This window comes from Dermacentor variabilis, chromosome 5, assembly GCF_050947875.1.
Source record: "Dermacentor variabilis isolate Ectoservices chromosome 5, ASM5094787v1, whole genome shotgun sequence".
NCBI lineage: Eukaryota > Metazoa > Arthropoda > Arachnida > Ixodida > Ixodidae > Dermacentor > Dermacentor variabilis.
The window spans coordinates 30,164,576-30,180,834 of record NC_134572.1 but is presented as its reverse complement, the minus strand read 5'-3'; the positions used below and the strand labels follow the sequence as shown (position 1 = coordinate 30,180,834).

The following is a 16,259-nucleotide window of genomic DNA, read 5'->3' as shown; positions in this document are numbered from 1 at the left end:
TGAAGTTGATGTGGCCATCTGATCGGCTAGAACGTTTCCCTCGATGCCCCTATGTCCAGGCACCCAGCATATAATCACATGTTGGTTAGATATATATGCTTTACACAGTGCGGAGTAGAGTTCATTAAATACTGGATTCTTGTGGTTACAGAAAGACATCAAGGCCTTCACAACACTGAGGGAGTCCGTATATATAACTGATTTCTGGAGTTGTGATTTATTTATATGCTTTACGGCCGACAGCAGTGCGTAGGCCTCAGCCGTAAAGATACTAGTTTCCGGGTGCAGTATGTCTGATTCCGAGAAGGATGGACCGACTGCTGCATAGGACACCCCCCCCCCCCTCGCGATTTCGATGCGTCTGTGTAGAACTCTGTGCAGGCATACTTGTACTGGAGTTCCCGGAAATGCATTTGGATTTCGATATCTGGAGCATGCTTTGTGACTTGCACAAAAGATATATCGCATTGTATGAGCTGCCACTCCCAAGGAGGTAGCAGCTTGGCTGGATGCATTAGGCGGAGCTCAAGGAGTGGGACGTGCATTTGATCACTAAGCTCCCTCACACGCAGCGAGAAAGGCTGTCATACGGAGGGACGATTATGAAAGAGTGTAGCATATGTCATATCGTTAATGGTATTAAAACACGGATGTTGAGGATTAGAGTGGACTTTCAGAAAATATGTTTGGCTGATGTATGTTCTCTGGATATGAAGTGACCACTCATTCTATTCTGCATATAAACTTTGTACGGGACTCGTTCTGAAAGCTCCTGTGGCTAAACGGATACCTAGATGGTGAACAGGGTCTAGCATCTTTAGCGCACTTGGAGCGGCAGAATGATAGATCACGGCACCATAATCTAATCGTGAACGAATCAGGCTCTTATAGAGATTAATTAAGCACTTCCTGTCACTACCCCACGAAGTATGGGATAGAAGTTTGATTAGGTTCATTGTTTTCAGACATTTTTCTTTAAGATGTTTAATGTGGGGGAGGAAAGTGAGTCTGTAGTCTAGTATAACACCTAGAAATTTGTGCTCTTTGTTTACGGGTATTTGTTGTCCACATAGTTCTAAGCAAGATTCTGGGATCATTCCTCTCTTGCTTGTAAAAAGAACGCAAGAGCTTTTGTTAGGATTGATCTTAAATCCATTCTTGTCTGTCCACATCGACACTTTGTTCAGGCCATGCTGTACCTGTATCTCGCACACTGCGAGGTTACAAGATTTGAAAGCTATTTGTATGTCGTCCACGTAGACAGAATAAGAGATTGCCGATGGTAATGAAGCGCGAAGCGTGTTCATCTTCACGATGAAGAGTGTGCAGCTGAGCACGCCTCCTTGGGGTACTCCAGTTTCTTGCGTAAAAGGATGCGAAAGTACATTACAGACTTTTACGCGGAAGGTACGAGTGGACAGATAGCTTTCTATTAGGTTTAGCATATTGCCATGGATGCCCATTTCTGACAAGTCTCTTAAAATTCCGTAACGCCACGTCGTATCGTAAGCCTTCTCCATATCGAGGAATATGGATAAGAAGAATTGTTTATGTACAAATGAGTCCCGGATATTTGCTTCTACACGTACAAGATGGTCAGTTGTGGAGCGCCCTTCTCGGAAGCCGCACTGATAGGGATCAAGGATTTTGCTCAGTTCAAGGAAATGAATGAGTCGCCGATTAATCATTTTTTCAAACACCTTACAAATGCAACTCGTGAGGGCTATCGGGCAGTAACTTGCCACTGAGGAGGGGTCCTTGCCTTGTTTCAATACAGGGACCACAATGGCTTCCTTCCATGCGGTTGGAAGGTACCCTGCATCCCAAATGGTGTTGAAAAAGTGTGAGTAGTGTAACCTGCGTGTCATTGTGTAAGTTTTTGAGCATTTCGTACATGATTCTGTCGGTGCAGAGCTCTTCATGAGCTCAAGGCAGCTCTCAACTCGGCAATACTGAAAGGGCAGTTGTACGATTCATTCTGTAGACATTTTCTTTTGAGTGGCTTACATTCTTCTATTTGCTTATACTTCAGGAACGATTTCGAATAATGTTTTGAACTTGACACACTCTCAAAGTGCTCCCCAAGTGAGTCTGCCTGATGTTGCAGCGTATCACCCTGTGTGTTTACCAGAGGGAGTGAATATGTTTGTCTCCCTCTAATTCTATTTACGCGGTTCCAGACTTTCGCCTCATCTGTAAACGAGTTGATGTTCGATAAAAACTTTTGCCAACTCCCTCTTCTGGCCTGTCGGCGGGTTCTCCTGCCTTGAGACGTAACTTTCTTAAAGTTAACAAGATTCTCTGCAGTGGGTGAAGCACGTAGCAACCCCCACGCTTTGTTTTGATTCCTACGTGCAACTCTACATTCATCGTTCCACCACGGGACATGCCGTTTGCATGCCGAGCCACTTACTTCACGTATGCATTTAGATGCGGCATCTATAATGAAAGCTGTAAAGTAATCCACAGCAGCATCAATTTCTAACGAGGACATGTCATCCCATGATAGGCTAGTTAAGGTTCGGAATTTCTCCCAGTCGGCTGCATCGATTTTCCACCTAGGAGCCTGTGGTAGACATTCGTTTTCTTTATATGTTCTTAGTAGTATCGGGAAGTGGTCGCTCCCGTAAGGATTGTCGTTAACTTCCCATTCAAGTTCAGACAGTAGTGACGGGGAGACTAGGCTAAGATCTATTGAAGAAAATGTTCTGTTTGCAAGAGAATAGTATGTCGCTTCCTTCTTATTCAGAAGACAAGCACCAGAAGAGAAAAGGAGCTGTTCGAGACAACCTCGCGCGTCTGTACGAGAGTCGCCCCACAGGAAGCTGTGCGCATTGAAATCGCCAAGAACAACATAAGGTTTTGGCAATTGATCTATATAGGCTTGAAATTCTTGTTTCGTTAATTTGTAATGTGGGGGTATGTAAAGAGAGCTAATGGTGATGAGTTTGTTTAGGAGAACAGCTCGAACCGCCACTGCTTCGAGAGGCGTTTGTAGCTGTAAAAGTTGACACGCAATGCTCTTATGGATAACAATGGCGACACCGCCCGATGATGCGACAGCATCATCGCGATCTTTACGAAAAGTTATGTACTGTCGGAGAAAGCTTGTGTGTTTGGATTTTAAGTGTGTTTCCTGTAAACACAGCACTTTTGGATTGTGTTGGTGGATCAGTTCTTGTACATTATCAAGGTTTCTAAGGAGACCTCTGACGTTCCATCGTATGATTTGTGTATCCATATTCAAAGCGAATTGGTGCTGTGTTTACGGAAACGGAAGTAATGCCTTAGATTACAGAGCTCTTGCGAGGCCCTGTAACCGGGGTTCTGCCTTTTTTGGAGCGTTCAAGGGAGCCTCGCCGCTCCTTAGGCGCTTGGAGCGCCGTGGGGATAGGTGTTGTGTCCATTGTTTCTTGTGAGGCACCGGACATGCGCTCTTGAGAGCGAGAAGTTTTTCGAGAGAGTCTCACCTCGGAAGGCGAGACCCCTGCGCCCACCAGCCCGGAGGTCGATGGGTCTCCCTGAGGGATTTGGGTGCGCCGGCTGTTGCCAGCGCTGGAAGGGTCCGGGGAGGTTGGGGCAGCCTCGGCTGTGCCCACCTTCGGGGTCGGTGGCCCTGTCTGCTGGGTTAACGGAGCAGCGCTAGCTGCAACCGCCGCGGGGGCAGATGGCGTAACTGCCGACTCACGGCTTGTGGGTCGGACAGCCGCCGGAGGCCGTTGTGACGCAGCCCCCTGACGCGCCACTTCGGCAAAGCTGGCCTTAGGAAGGTATGCAACCCGCCTGCGTGCCTCTTTGAATGATATGTTTTCTTTTACTTTGATTGTGACTATTTCTTTTTCTTTCTTCCAAGACGGGCATGACCGCGAGTATGCGGCATGCTCGCCATCACAGTTCATGCAGTGTGGAGCGTTTTCGCACGTTTCAGAGGCATGATCACGGGAACTACATTTTGCACATGTCTGCCGGCCTCGGCAGTTCTGGGAACTGTGGCCAAAACGCTGGCATTTGAAGCAGCGGAGGGGATTTGGAACATACGGCCTGACCCGTAGCATTACATATCCGGCCTCGAGTGTCTCAGGCAGAATGCTTGAGGAGAAAGTCAATACAAGATGCTTGGTTTTTATCTCCTTGCCGTCGCGCCTTAGCATTATTCTTTTAACATTGATCACGTTTTGCTCACTCCAGCCTTCCAACAGTTCGGCTTCTGTGAGCTCCATCAAATCGTCGTCAGAAACAACACCACGGCTGGTGTTCATAGTTCGGTGTGGGGTTACTGTTACTGGGATTTCCCCAAATGACTGAACTTTAGGAAGATTTTCAAGCTGTTTCGGAGTGCGGAGTTCCAGAAGGAGATCGCCGCTAGCCATTTTCATTGCTTTATAGCCTGTACCAAGAGTTTCAGTTAGATACTTAGATACGAGGAAAGGAGAAATCATTCTCATGGTCTTTTCAGGATTGTTTGAATGAATTACATGGAATCGGGGGAAGTTTGGCTGTTTGTTCCCAAGAAATTGGAAAATATCTTCGGTGCGCCCTCTTTTCTGAGGGCGATCAGGTAGTCGGGGAAAAGAAGTGGCCATTAGAAGTATGGTTTTTTCGGCAGGGATGGCCGCCGCCCACCATGGAGCCCAACAAGGGGACGACACAGGACGCAAATATTCAGTTCTGTGCACGCCAGCGGTACAACCCCGCTATAACCAAATACATATACCCAAGACTGGATATAGTGCACAAGGTTAACCCTCGCCGCCTACGAAGCCGGAAGTAATACGGAAATAAAGAGAGGACAGGAAAGATTAAAAGTGAGAGAAAGACGAAGATTTGAGGGAGAGAGAGAAAGGAAAAGGCAACTACCGATTTCCCCCGAGTGGGTCAGTCCGGGGGTGCCGTCTATGTGAAGCAGAGGCCGAAGAGGTGTGTTGCCTCCGCCGGGGGGCCTTAAAGGTCCAAACACCCGGCATCGGCTCAACCCCCAGGATCCCCCTTTCCCCAGACACGGCTAAGCCGCGCACGGTTACACGCGGGAGGGTCCAACCCTCGTGTCCTCGGGTACGTGGTGTTGCAACACACCAAACGCCTGCTGACGCAGACGCCCCTGCGGGGGGGGGTGTCTACCAAGTTGACATTTCCAAATTCCCTGAGTTTTCCAGGTTTTCCCTGAATGCCTTTGCCAAATTCCCTCAGCGACACAGAACTTTGTTTTATGTCAAGAGACTGGCTGACACCATGTCGCCCTATGGTGTCACTCTCTAGTAAGCATGCTTAAAATAAAGAAAAGACTTAATCCAGCTTGAATAGTAAGGGGTAGTGTTTATTTTATTCAAAAAGAAAACAGAAGGGAGGAGTTAGTAAAATGCACAGCAAAAAAATATATATATTGGAAAAAATGCGTAAAACTTATTGTGCGACATTCTCAAATACAAATAAAAACGAGATGCATACAGAAGCAAATATTTTCGAAGATTAGGTATTTGCTGGAGACTCCATACAGGAGGCAAGTCAAGGCGGGAGAATGCCTCTGAATTTTATAGTGACCCATCGTAAATATATAGTAATTAATATTCATTAATTGTAAAGTGAGTCGTGATAAGTTTCAATAGATATATTGAATCACCCCCTCAAATTACTTGCAAAGGTTAATTATTGGGCCCAAGCATTACAACAAGGGAAGAAATAATCTTTTACGATTACTACCGAAACCCCCCAACTTCGCTTTCACGAAGGCCTTACCCTCTTTGAAGGGACGTCAAAGAGGGCAGTGCCTTCGTGAAAGCGGTCGTTTAAAGGGATACATTTCACTGAGAAGTGGAAAGGGTATACCTTTGAAGAAAGCAGAATGTGCTATTTACTCAAAGCCTAATGTTCACTGTCTATTCCTTGTAACCACTACACAGTAATGGCAAAAATAATTTGGGTTCGCAAATGTTATGCCGTGACCGAAGGGGATATTACGAGATTCGCAGTTTGTTTCTCCGGTGTTCTTGGTGAGCTAAACAAGGCATCTTGTTTATTTCTAGGGTAAATTAGGGGCATGGTATGGATAAGGTGTAGGCAATGCTCCAAATGGGTGGGTTAAATGCACATTTTCATGTAGAATAGGTATGCAAGTGGTCCACAGCCTTATTAGTCTGTTTTACGAGCGGTGTAAGACAGACTGCTGCGCTTGCATAATTACAATAACAACAGATAAAATTGTGCGAACACAAGAGGAGCTATATGGCAAATTGATGTGCGATGGTAAATGCATGCTGATCAAATACAGCATCAAAAATTGTGAACAAGTGTTCAAAATTATGACGCTACTGCTATTGTCCCAAGAGAGTTTAAGATACTTCACACTTTGAAGGAATAGGCAGCATTTCAACTAGAATGTGTTGCATAGTTTTAATATTTCTGGGTTATTGAGAAGCGTTACGAATAATCATTGAACCCTCATTTTTTGTACTTACTTTGTCATGCGTGATATATTAGTTATGGCTGGTATCCTCACTGAACTAAAGAAGGCAGCTTCGTTAGGTTTGGTTACTGTAAGGACAAATTAATGGGTGATGTGGAGGTGAAGTTCAATATAGATGGCTTTCGTAATAAATTACGTATGCAAGCACTCCAGCGTGTTTGAGCGTGTCTAACGAGAGCGAAAGAATTGAGCCCGCTGCTCTGGCAGCACTATAAAAGCCGCCAAGACCAAATTTAGCAAAAATTGGTGGTGCCCAATGGAAACTTCCTGTGCGAAGTGGTTGGATCCAATACAGCTTTTGTAAAAATTTTCTTATTCAAGCATTAGTGTGTCCGATATGGCCACTATCAACTATGCTTCCCGGTGTCCCAACACAGCTGTGGTTCACAACAGGCTCATATTTTGTGGAAAATGGAGGGGGGGGGGCCATTGTACCTGCAATGTGTGACAAAATTTTTATGTTCATGGTCCGGTTAAAAGCGTAAATAATATTGAGCCGTAGTTTTTCTTTCCTTATTTTCATGTGTCGCAACACCTTCCGTCCTTGTTTCAGCGATGTGCACCATGAACTAAACAATACATTTTGTTTATATTTGGCGAAAATAAAAGGCGCATTATCACCAATATGAAGGCAAACTTCGAAGATAGAGAACTAATGGCATTTTTAGTATATTACGCATGTAAGCTATTCGGAGCTTTATGAATGTGTTTTTCGAACAAAGAATTTATTCCATTGCCCTGGAATAACTGTGACCTTAACAGATATCAAATCTAGTGGAAATTGAGTGTGTGGAAAGGGCGGGGGGGGGGGGGCATTATAAAGCACTAAAGGAATGCATACCCCCTTCAGCAGTTGTAATGGTGGTTTTTAACAGGTTCGCTGGATGTCCACTGTCGCAGGGCCGAGATGGCGAGTACACTTTTTTTAATGTGTAAATATTGCAAGTAATTTATGTTGATTGTACGTCGTCGCCTAAAACCTCAACAGTACTATTACCTAAGCTAGCGATACATTTATCTTGTAGAATTAAACAGCAAGTACAATTCTTTGTTGAATTATATAAATTCTTTGTAGCACACGTGCCTTTTTATGTATGCTGTACTGCTACTACTGGCTGCGATCCGAGACCATTGTGGGTGCACTCATTGCCTTTTGCCCTTGTATCATCTTGACATGTTATATAGTTGCAAGAGATAAATGCAAATTGAGCTCATTTTTCGGGCCCCCATGGTTCAGCATGCGTGATTGATAAATAGGTCCTCGTCGGTTAAATATACTTATAACAGAAGCATTTCCAGGCTATTTCACTTAGTATAAGAGTAATTGGGAATATATATATATATATAGCACGCACACACACACGCACACTCTAGAAATAGTTGGTACGCCACTGCATGTCTTTTACTGCCGCACAACATCAGAAAAAGCTCCGAGGGCCTGCCAGTACACTTATTAGGCACATCGGTGCTCATCCTGTGATAAAAGGCAGCGGGTGCACGCGTGTCCCGTGACAACTGCCCTTCCCACACTTGTTGAGCTTCACTGCAAAAATTTGCACACGCTTCACGGCGTAATACTGCTGTAGTGAGGTGAAGCTGACTTTTGGCAACCAGCACTATGCAACGCGTAGGCCTTTCCGAGCTTCGAAGCCAATCGCGAGGACCATAAAGGCGGAGTCGGTACCATTGCTGATAGCGGCGAATTCTTTCAATGAAAAACACGGGACAGAACGGCAATAAGCTTAATAGCGAATGCAGAGGCAGCTAGGTCTAGCGTTGCTGCGGTGGTGGCTACGGCTGCCAGCGGATCTGCGTGCGAGAGCGTTCGAGGAGCGACGAGGTAATCAAAACTGTGGCAGTGGTGGTGGTTTTATTATTGCCGTTTCGGACCTGCCATGACGGCAAAAAGTTTGGAAAATCTGATGGTGAAGGGTTCTTGCATCCGAAATTTCAGACGTTATTATACATAGGCTCTATGGGGTACGTCGTGGTGACACGAAGCTGTCCGAATTATCGGGAGTCCGGAAAGTCGGTCGTTGACTAAACACTGGCAACTCCTCCTACTCGAGCCAGCTTTACCCCGACTTTCTTTCCCTTTCAATAAAATTACAGCTAATTTTCCCTGATAGAAGCACAAATTCCCTGAGTTTTCCCTGAGTTTTTCCAGACTATCGAAAATCCCTGAGAATTCCCGGTTTTCCCGGGAATTATAATGGAAATCTGAGGTTGCTTTAAATCCAGTGATTGCTTATGCTTCAACATCTTCCACAACTTTTTCATTGACATCTGATCAATTACGTAACTTTATAAGTTAGCTAATTCGATATATTAGTGCACAATGAACGAGATACTGACTGTGACGACAATGAACAATGCCCGTCAACATACAGTGAACATCGTTCGTGTAATGCCCTCAGTTATGCTTAAATTTTTGGTGACATTCAGTTGGCATAGAGTACCACAGAATAAATGCAATGGCAAACAAAGTAACTTTGCATGTTTGCCAGTGCTCCAACAAAACAAAGAAAAAAATAACAACTATGAGAAGAATAAAGGGAAAAATAAATTGTTCAGTGGCTTTCCAATCAGCACTGCCCACCAATATTTTGCACAAGCTTGATTATTAGGGCTGCCCCATAAAGTCAATTTAAAACGGTGACCAATATTTTGAATGCCAAGCAATGGTTTAAAATTTGTGGACTCAATCTGCGCAAGTCGCATCATGAACATCACTGCAGCGAACGCAATTTCTGTTGTTCGCATACTCTCCAACCATTTACGACCTCCATTCGGTTGCTAAGGTAGACTTAAACCAAAACTTTGCATCCTCTGTTTGCATTTTGCGGCCGCCAAAGTATGACTTTGTATGGTGTTTGTGGTGTTGTGGAGTTTGTATACAGTAACTGGAGTGCACATTTGAGTGATGATTACAGTTGCCATTAGAAATTTCTGGTCAAGAAGTTTCCCAAAGCAACTGACTCCTTTGTCAGGGTGTCGCACTACCATCCTGGTAACCAGACATGGTGCACATATGAAACTATCTTGAACGTTACACACAAGGCGTTCACCATTATTAAATGCACATTTATCAATAGGATGTATGAGCGAGCCTTAATATATGTAAAGACAGACCGTGTAACATTAATTCAGCTGAGAGTTCAGCTTTCTTTCCTGGCCGCCCCCATAAAAAAAAGCACTAGTTGAAATCACCTTTAGCTGGTCAGCATATTACGCAAATGTCTAAGGCTTACATAAAAAGCATTTGTAACACATTGTACAGCACAAAGGACTTTCGTTTTCCTGTGGCGAAGTTACACCGCGGCATCAAACACACCCACACTGAAACTGATTGCTTTAGCTTGGCTTCTAGGGCTAAATGCTAATCTACACATGGCTGTGTGGTTGCCACAGAACATGTAAATCCCACTAAATTTGGCGACTTCATTCAAAGTTAAGTGTTTTGGTGCAAGTTGGCGCAGCTCGGTGGTTTGGCACAAGATGGCACAATTGGCATAGCACTTCCATCCCCAAGAATAAGCACATAACATTGCATATATATTCAAGTTGTCAGCACTATGTCTCAAAGAATAACATTTTCTTTTTTTCCAAAATCCACTTCCCCCTTTAACATGTTAATGAACAAACGCTGGATGCACAAAACGAACTCTCGCCACAAACATCAAATGTAGCCAATCCAGCCTTTCACCACTTAATGCGTTGTCTTGGCTTGTCCTGCGTTTTGGACGCGGTCAGCAACTAGTGGATCGACTAGGCTTCACTAGCTTCAGTTTCAAGGAGGTACCAGCAAGATGGTGAATAACCATGCCTAAGTAGTGCATTAAAACCAAAATACAGCAGACTTCCGCTAATTTGACTCCTGTTAATTAGATTTTTCACCTCTATCCCGAACGAAGGTCCCGGCCAGTGCCCGTGCATTTCTAGGGGCCCGAACTCATTATTTCGAACGTTAAATCGGCCTTTTCTGGAAATTCCAGCTTAATTAGCACGCACGTGCCTGACCCCTATGGTGACTCCAACAGCAACCTCTTTAGTAGCAGTATCTGTCTCAGCGGATCTTAGGGCGACTGTGAATGCATTGAACACACATCTCCTATCAAAAGGAAGCATAGGGTAAATTATTTAACTGAACTGTAGAAAATATAAAGGAAAAACTAAAACGGGCAACAAATCCCACCTCAGGTCCCACTTCCCACCTACAGCCAGTTGTTTCACACACTTTCTTTTCTAAGCTTAACATACTCAGATAGTTTTTAATTGAAATGTAGAAATCGTAAAGGGAAGGAAAATGAATGGTGCTGTGTGGTCTGTTTTAGGTTTTCTATGCAGTAGAGAGCTCTTTGTTTTTTGTAATTTATTCATTCCAATTATTTACTATACTTCTAATTATTAGTGTATAATTATTAATGCGTGTGTCAGTAGATACATGAAGCGACAATCTAAAAGCCACAATGCAAAACATGCCAGTACATGTTGTAAGCTTCCCTTCTTACCACTTCCTTGTCTAGTGTGTGATCTCACTCACGCATACACCAACCAATTAGGTGCCCTGTTCTTCATATGTACACTTTCTCTCTCCGCACCGTACACTCCTCATTCTTTAGTGCAAGATCGGCCAACATCCATTCAAACTGGGTGAAGTAGCTAAAGAACGCTATCACTTCAAAACGCAACACAGACAACTTGGCACACACCAGTGCAGGGACTCCATTGTAAAGTGGAACAGTGGGACTGTAGCAGTCGTCGTCGTCGTCATCATCGTCAGGGTCCTGGTAGTAGATGAATGAGTGCAGGTCCTCGTGGAGCTGTCGGAATCCCGGGTGCCGGTCCAGGAAGGCAGTTAATGTGTCGTACGTGGCCAGCACCCGGCAAGCCTGCTCAGGTGCCAGTGCATTCAGCAGGTCGTCCTCCTGTGACGGGCCGTTCTGCTGAAGGACTTCTCGCAGTTGCCTGCAAGAGCCAGGCAGGTGATTTGCGAAGCTGTGCCAGTATATGAACAAGTGTGCAGCAGTTTTCGTCAAGCATTAGCCAATCCAATGCTTTTGAAGAAGCACCAATGCACACAAGTCATACTACACCACGCTTTTCACACGTGAAAGGATTACAGTTGGCAAGTATCAAAGTTGGAATACATTGTTTAATTTGACATTGAACTTGGAACTGAACCACCAGATTTGGTCCTATTTACATCCTAGCGACATGACAACAAAATCTGCCAATGAGTAACAGTAAGGCTAGGTACGATGAAGTTAATAAAAAAAGGGGTGCTGTACACATTTCGTCTGGCTACACTCGCAGGTGGCAGCCACAAGCCAGTGCGTCACTATGTCATAATGCATTCACCTCCTTTATTGGTTTGCAAAAGCAAGCTATAGGAACTTATTTAGTGCAATCCAGCACCAACAAGTATTTCAATGTGACAAGAGGTAAGTACTCAAAACTGAGTTTCCCTTGTGTGCCCATCAGTTCATCCATTCCGCTATCCTGACAACCATGTTTTAGCCAGCATCAAGCCACTTCACTCTCACGATTGAGCAAAGAAAAAAATGAAACTGTTCCCAAAGTGTCAGCACTAGGATTTGAACCAATGCCACTGCAGCAATGTACATTTCGGAGTTGGGCACGCTAACCAGTCGTCTTTATCACTACAGCACCCCTCGGCAATTACTGCAAGGTATTGTGTTCCACACAGGGCAGTGGCATCTGCGCATGTATTTTGGAGGTCAGAACAACACTAAGTTAGTAGGTTGCTGGGAGGGCAACTGTCCATGGTAGTGGTGCAGTCCAAGCACTCATGCATGTGCTCAGAATGCATAGCTGTCCGAGCTGGCTTGGCTTCACGTAGGCTTAAGTTAAAGTGACGGTTACAGCCTCAAAAACATGGCACATACTCCAAATATAGGATGCGCCCAAAACCAGGAAGTTGCAAAACAAAGGAAGCATCGCCAGCCTCACTACCAGCAACAATGCCACAATGATTACACCACTTTGTAACATTTACAGGATTGCATTACAGTATCTACAGCTGCCAAGTGCCCAATACAATGTTGCTGCAAAGTTACAGGATAAAAAAAGCTTAGATCTCATGTATGGCCCTGCAAGATGTGCTTTTGACAAAACTAAGAGTATATCAAATATTGCACTTTTCACATATAGTCTACTTATGTTAATTCGACCCTGATGGGACCAATGGAATTAATCTAATTAACCAAGAGGCAGAAAAAATAAAGAAACATTATTGATTCATTTGTCAGCATTTGCCCTGAATCTAAAGCACAACCACCTTTTTAGGGGGTTCAAAGCAAAAAAAAAAAAAAAAACCTAACAGAGCTCCTAAACAAAGTAGATATCAAATTCAGACCCAAGTTTCATCAAGAAAAATGGAATGCACCTCCAATTATAGCGCACTCACATCACGTACACACACAGAAAAAAGTGGCAAACTTTACCTTCAGAGTATGAAACATGATTAATGTCCATCGTCAACACTTCCAACATTTGGTAGAAAGAGCCACAACATCTTGTCCTCTGTACGATTAATAATGTGTTTGATATTCTGCATTTATTAAATGACTCCACAACTATCACAGATGAGATAGATGGTTGCCCATTTCCTAACAGGCTTATCTATAAGCGGGCAACACTACCAGGTGTCTGCCAAGTTGACATTTCCAAATTCCCAGAGTTTTCAAAGTTTTCCCCGAGTGCCTTTGCAAAATTCCCTGAGTGATGCAGAACTATGTTTTATGTCAAGACGGGCTGAAATCATATCGCCCGACGTTGTCACTCTCTGGTAAGCATATGAAAAAAATAAACAACTTAATGCGAGTTGAATACTAAGGAGTAGTGTTTATGTTATTCAAAAAAAAAAGGGCGGGGTTAGTAAAATGCACAGCAAATAAAATGTCTTCGAAAAAAAAATTGCAAATCGAGTCGGACATTCTCAAATACAAATAAAAAGGAGATGCATACAGAAGCAAATATTTTCAAATATGAGCAACTTCTGTCAACTGATAGCAAGCTCAGTGGTATGAGGCCCGAACTTTGTCACAATTGAGATTCTCTCTTAACAGCTCGTAAGCTCAACTGTCCTGACATACTTTCAGCCCACACACGACGCCTCAGTGTTGTGTTTGACTGCTTTAACGAGTTTATTTTGGTTTGGATGAGGGACACTTGCATCTCAGCATCAGCCAACACTTAGTTTTTTGAGCTCAAAATGGTGGCAGCATGCTTCCTTTCCCGTTCATTCCCCAATGCATAGGTCCTTTCTGTTCTTGTCTGCCTTCCGCTATTAATTCGCCACACGGACCATTTGATGCATCTTCTTGGTCAGTTTCACAGTCCCCATCCCATTTTTCGAACTCCCCAGGAGCCGCGGAAACGTCCAAAAAATTGGCCGGTTGAAAAAATAAAAGCATGTCATTTGCTGCCCTTAAGGGCTCAATCCGCCACAGACACATTCGAAAACGCTCTGCAGGCCTGTCAGTATATGTATTAGGCATATTAGTGCTTGTACTGTGACAGGAAATACCGTGTGCGTGCGTGTATAATTAAGGAATACATGCTGTGTCCCGTGGCAACAGCCCCTTCCCACGCTTGTTATGCTTCACTGCAATACTTTTTCGTATGCTTCACAAGTAACATTTCTGCACAGAGGCGAAGCTGACTTTCGGGAACCGGCATTATGCAACGCACTGTGCATTCCAAGCTTCTAAGCCAATTGTGAGGACCACAAAGGCGGAGTCCGTGCAAGTGCTGACAGCAGTGAATTCTTTCAATAAAAGACACGGCACCCAACAGCAAGAAGGTTCATAGAGAACGTTGAAGCAGCTAGGCCTAATGTTGCTGCAGTGGTGTCTACGGCTGGCAGCGTATCTGCGTGCGAGAGCGCCAGTTCGAGCGGCTAGGTAGTCAAAATGGCAGCGGTGGTGGCTTTGATTAATGCCATTTTGGACCTGCGGTCACGGCAAAACGTATGAAAAATCTGACGGCGAAGAGTTCTTGCGTCCGAAATTTCACACGTTCTGATACATTGACTCTATGGGGTATGTGGTGGTGCCGCGAAGCCGTCCAAATTGTTGGGACTCCGGAAAGTCGGTCATTGACTGTACCAGTACTGGCAACTCCTCCAGCCAACGACAGGGCATCAAAGACGATTTATTACGATTCCTGTCTGTTACTCGAGCCAGCATTACCACGACTTTCTGCCCTTTCAATAAAAATACAGCTAATTTTCCCTGATGGAGGCACAAATTTCCTGAGTTTTCCCTGAGTTTTTCCAGACTACTCGAAATCCCTGATAATTCCGAGTTTTCCCGGTTGGTAGACACCCTGACTACAAAGGCTAGGTAGACTTCTCTTATTGTTCTCACTTGCTACCACAAAATAGTGTCACATACAAAGGGATAGCTCGAAGCCAACTCTTATTTACCTAGTATTTAAAAGTACCTAAAATTTACCTAGTACTTAAAGGAGCACGGACACAAAAATTTGAAATCAAGATAACTTGTGGGACCGATTTAGTTGGTCACACACACATCGTCTATAAAATATCAGCGGCGAATATTGCTTAGAACATATTTAAAATCAATATTAAAGTACGTACGCACAGCCAACCGCAAAACAGAGCATCTCGCGACATCGACATCAACCGGGATTGTAAATAGCCAAGAAAACACTACGTCATGTGGCCACGTCACAAATTTTCGTTGGCTGCCATGCGGCTTACATGTTCTCTTCTCCTCTGTTGTTGCTTGCTCTAGCTGTTGTAGTGGGATGCTCTCCGTGTCGCTGCAACTGCAGTTTTTGTCGTGTCCATCGGTATATTTCCCACACTATCAGCTTGACTGCGCTGCCACAACGTTCAACGCCGATTTGTTGTGTCTATTGTGGCCGATGCGAGGGTTTTGTTGAGGTTCGTCCTCGCCATCGCCAGCCGCAATATCTGAGTCGCTAAGTGATTGGCCACGTCTAAAGCGCGAGACACATGGCGCGATTTTCCGTGCGATCTGTAGTACGGCGCGTCGTGTGCGACTTGCTGCATGCGGCGATTCGGGAGACATGGTACGAATGAGCGAGCGGCGGCCCAGAGCCGGCACCCCTGCGTGGAAGTTCGGAATGCTACGTAACTTCGAACAGAAAGTGGAAGCACCCGTATTTGCACAGCTATCTTGTTTGAAACAAACGATGACAATATAAACACGTCTATGCGAGCACTGTAAACGTGTTTCCGAAAGGCCGTGTTAGCAGTATCAGATCCGTTTACATCCGCCGATGGCCTTGAGCCGGCAGGCATATCTCGGTGGGCCATCGAATCCGACACCGGTTGCGCTTGTGACACGATCGCTTGCAGCTCGTATAACGAAGCGCGTATGTTAGTCGGCACAACGTGTACACAGTTATGTCATGCTTAAATTGCAGCACGTTTGATTTCATTGGCGCCGACAGAAGCGAACGAGCATGCCAAGCGAGCTTGCAATCGCTGGGAGACAATGTAGGCCTAGCTCGCCGGCCGTCTATCCGGGGACGAGAGTCCTTGCAATGCGTCCGCAGCTCATAATAAAGTGCCTAAATTCGTCAGCACAATCAATGCCTGAACATTTATGTTTTGCTTAAGTGAAAATACGGTTAGCTTCCCCGGTGCATTTAGTAGCGATGAGTAAACAGGCCAGTTAGGCGAGCCGCTTCGTATATAGACTATTGCTGGCGCGTCTGCGCTTACCACGTCCGAGAAGAAATCACGCCAGCGGTTTACTATTTCTCACGTTTTATAACTCGC

The 16,259-nt window shown here is 44.7% G+C and overlaps 1 protein-coding gene across 4 annotated transcripts in view; it reads right to left on the bottom strand.

Annotated features, from left to right (window-relative positions):
- The window catches only part of LOC142582398 (uncharacterized), an 80,563-nt gene that overhangs the window by 41,334 nt on the left and 22,970 nt on the right, over positions 1-16,259 (bottom strand). For all 4 annotated transcript variants that reach the window (XM_075692074.1, XM_075692075.1, XM_075692076.1 and 1 more), the window contains one exon: positions 11,173-11,428. In XM_075692074.1, coding sequence (XP_075548189.1) covers positions 11,173-11,428 — 256 coding nt within the window. The remainder of the gene's footprint in view (positions 1-11,172; positions 11,429-16,259) is intronic.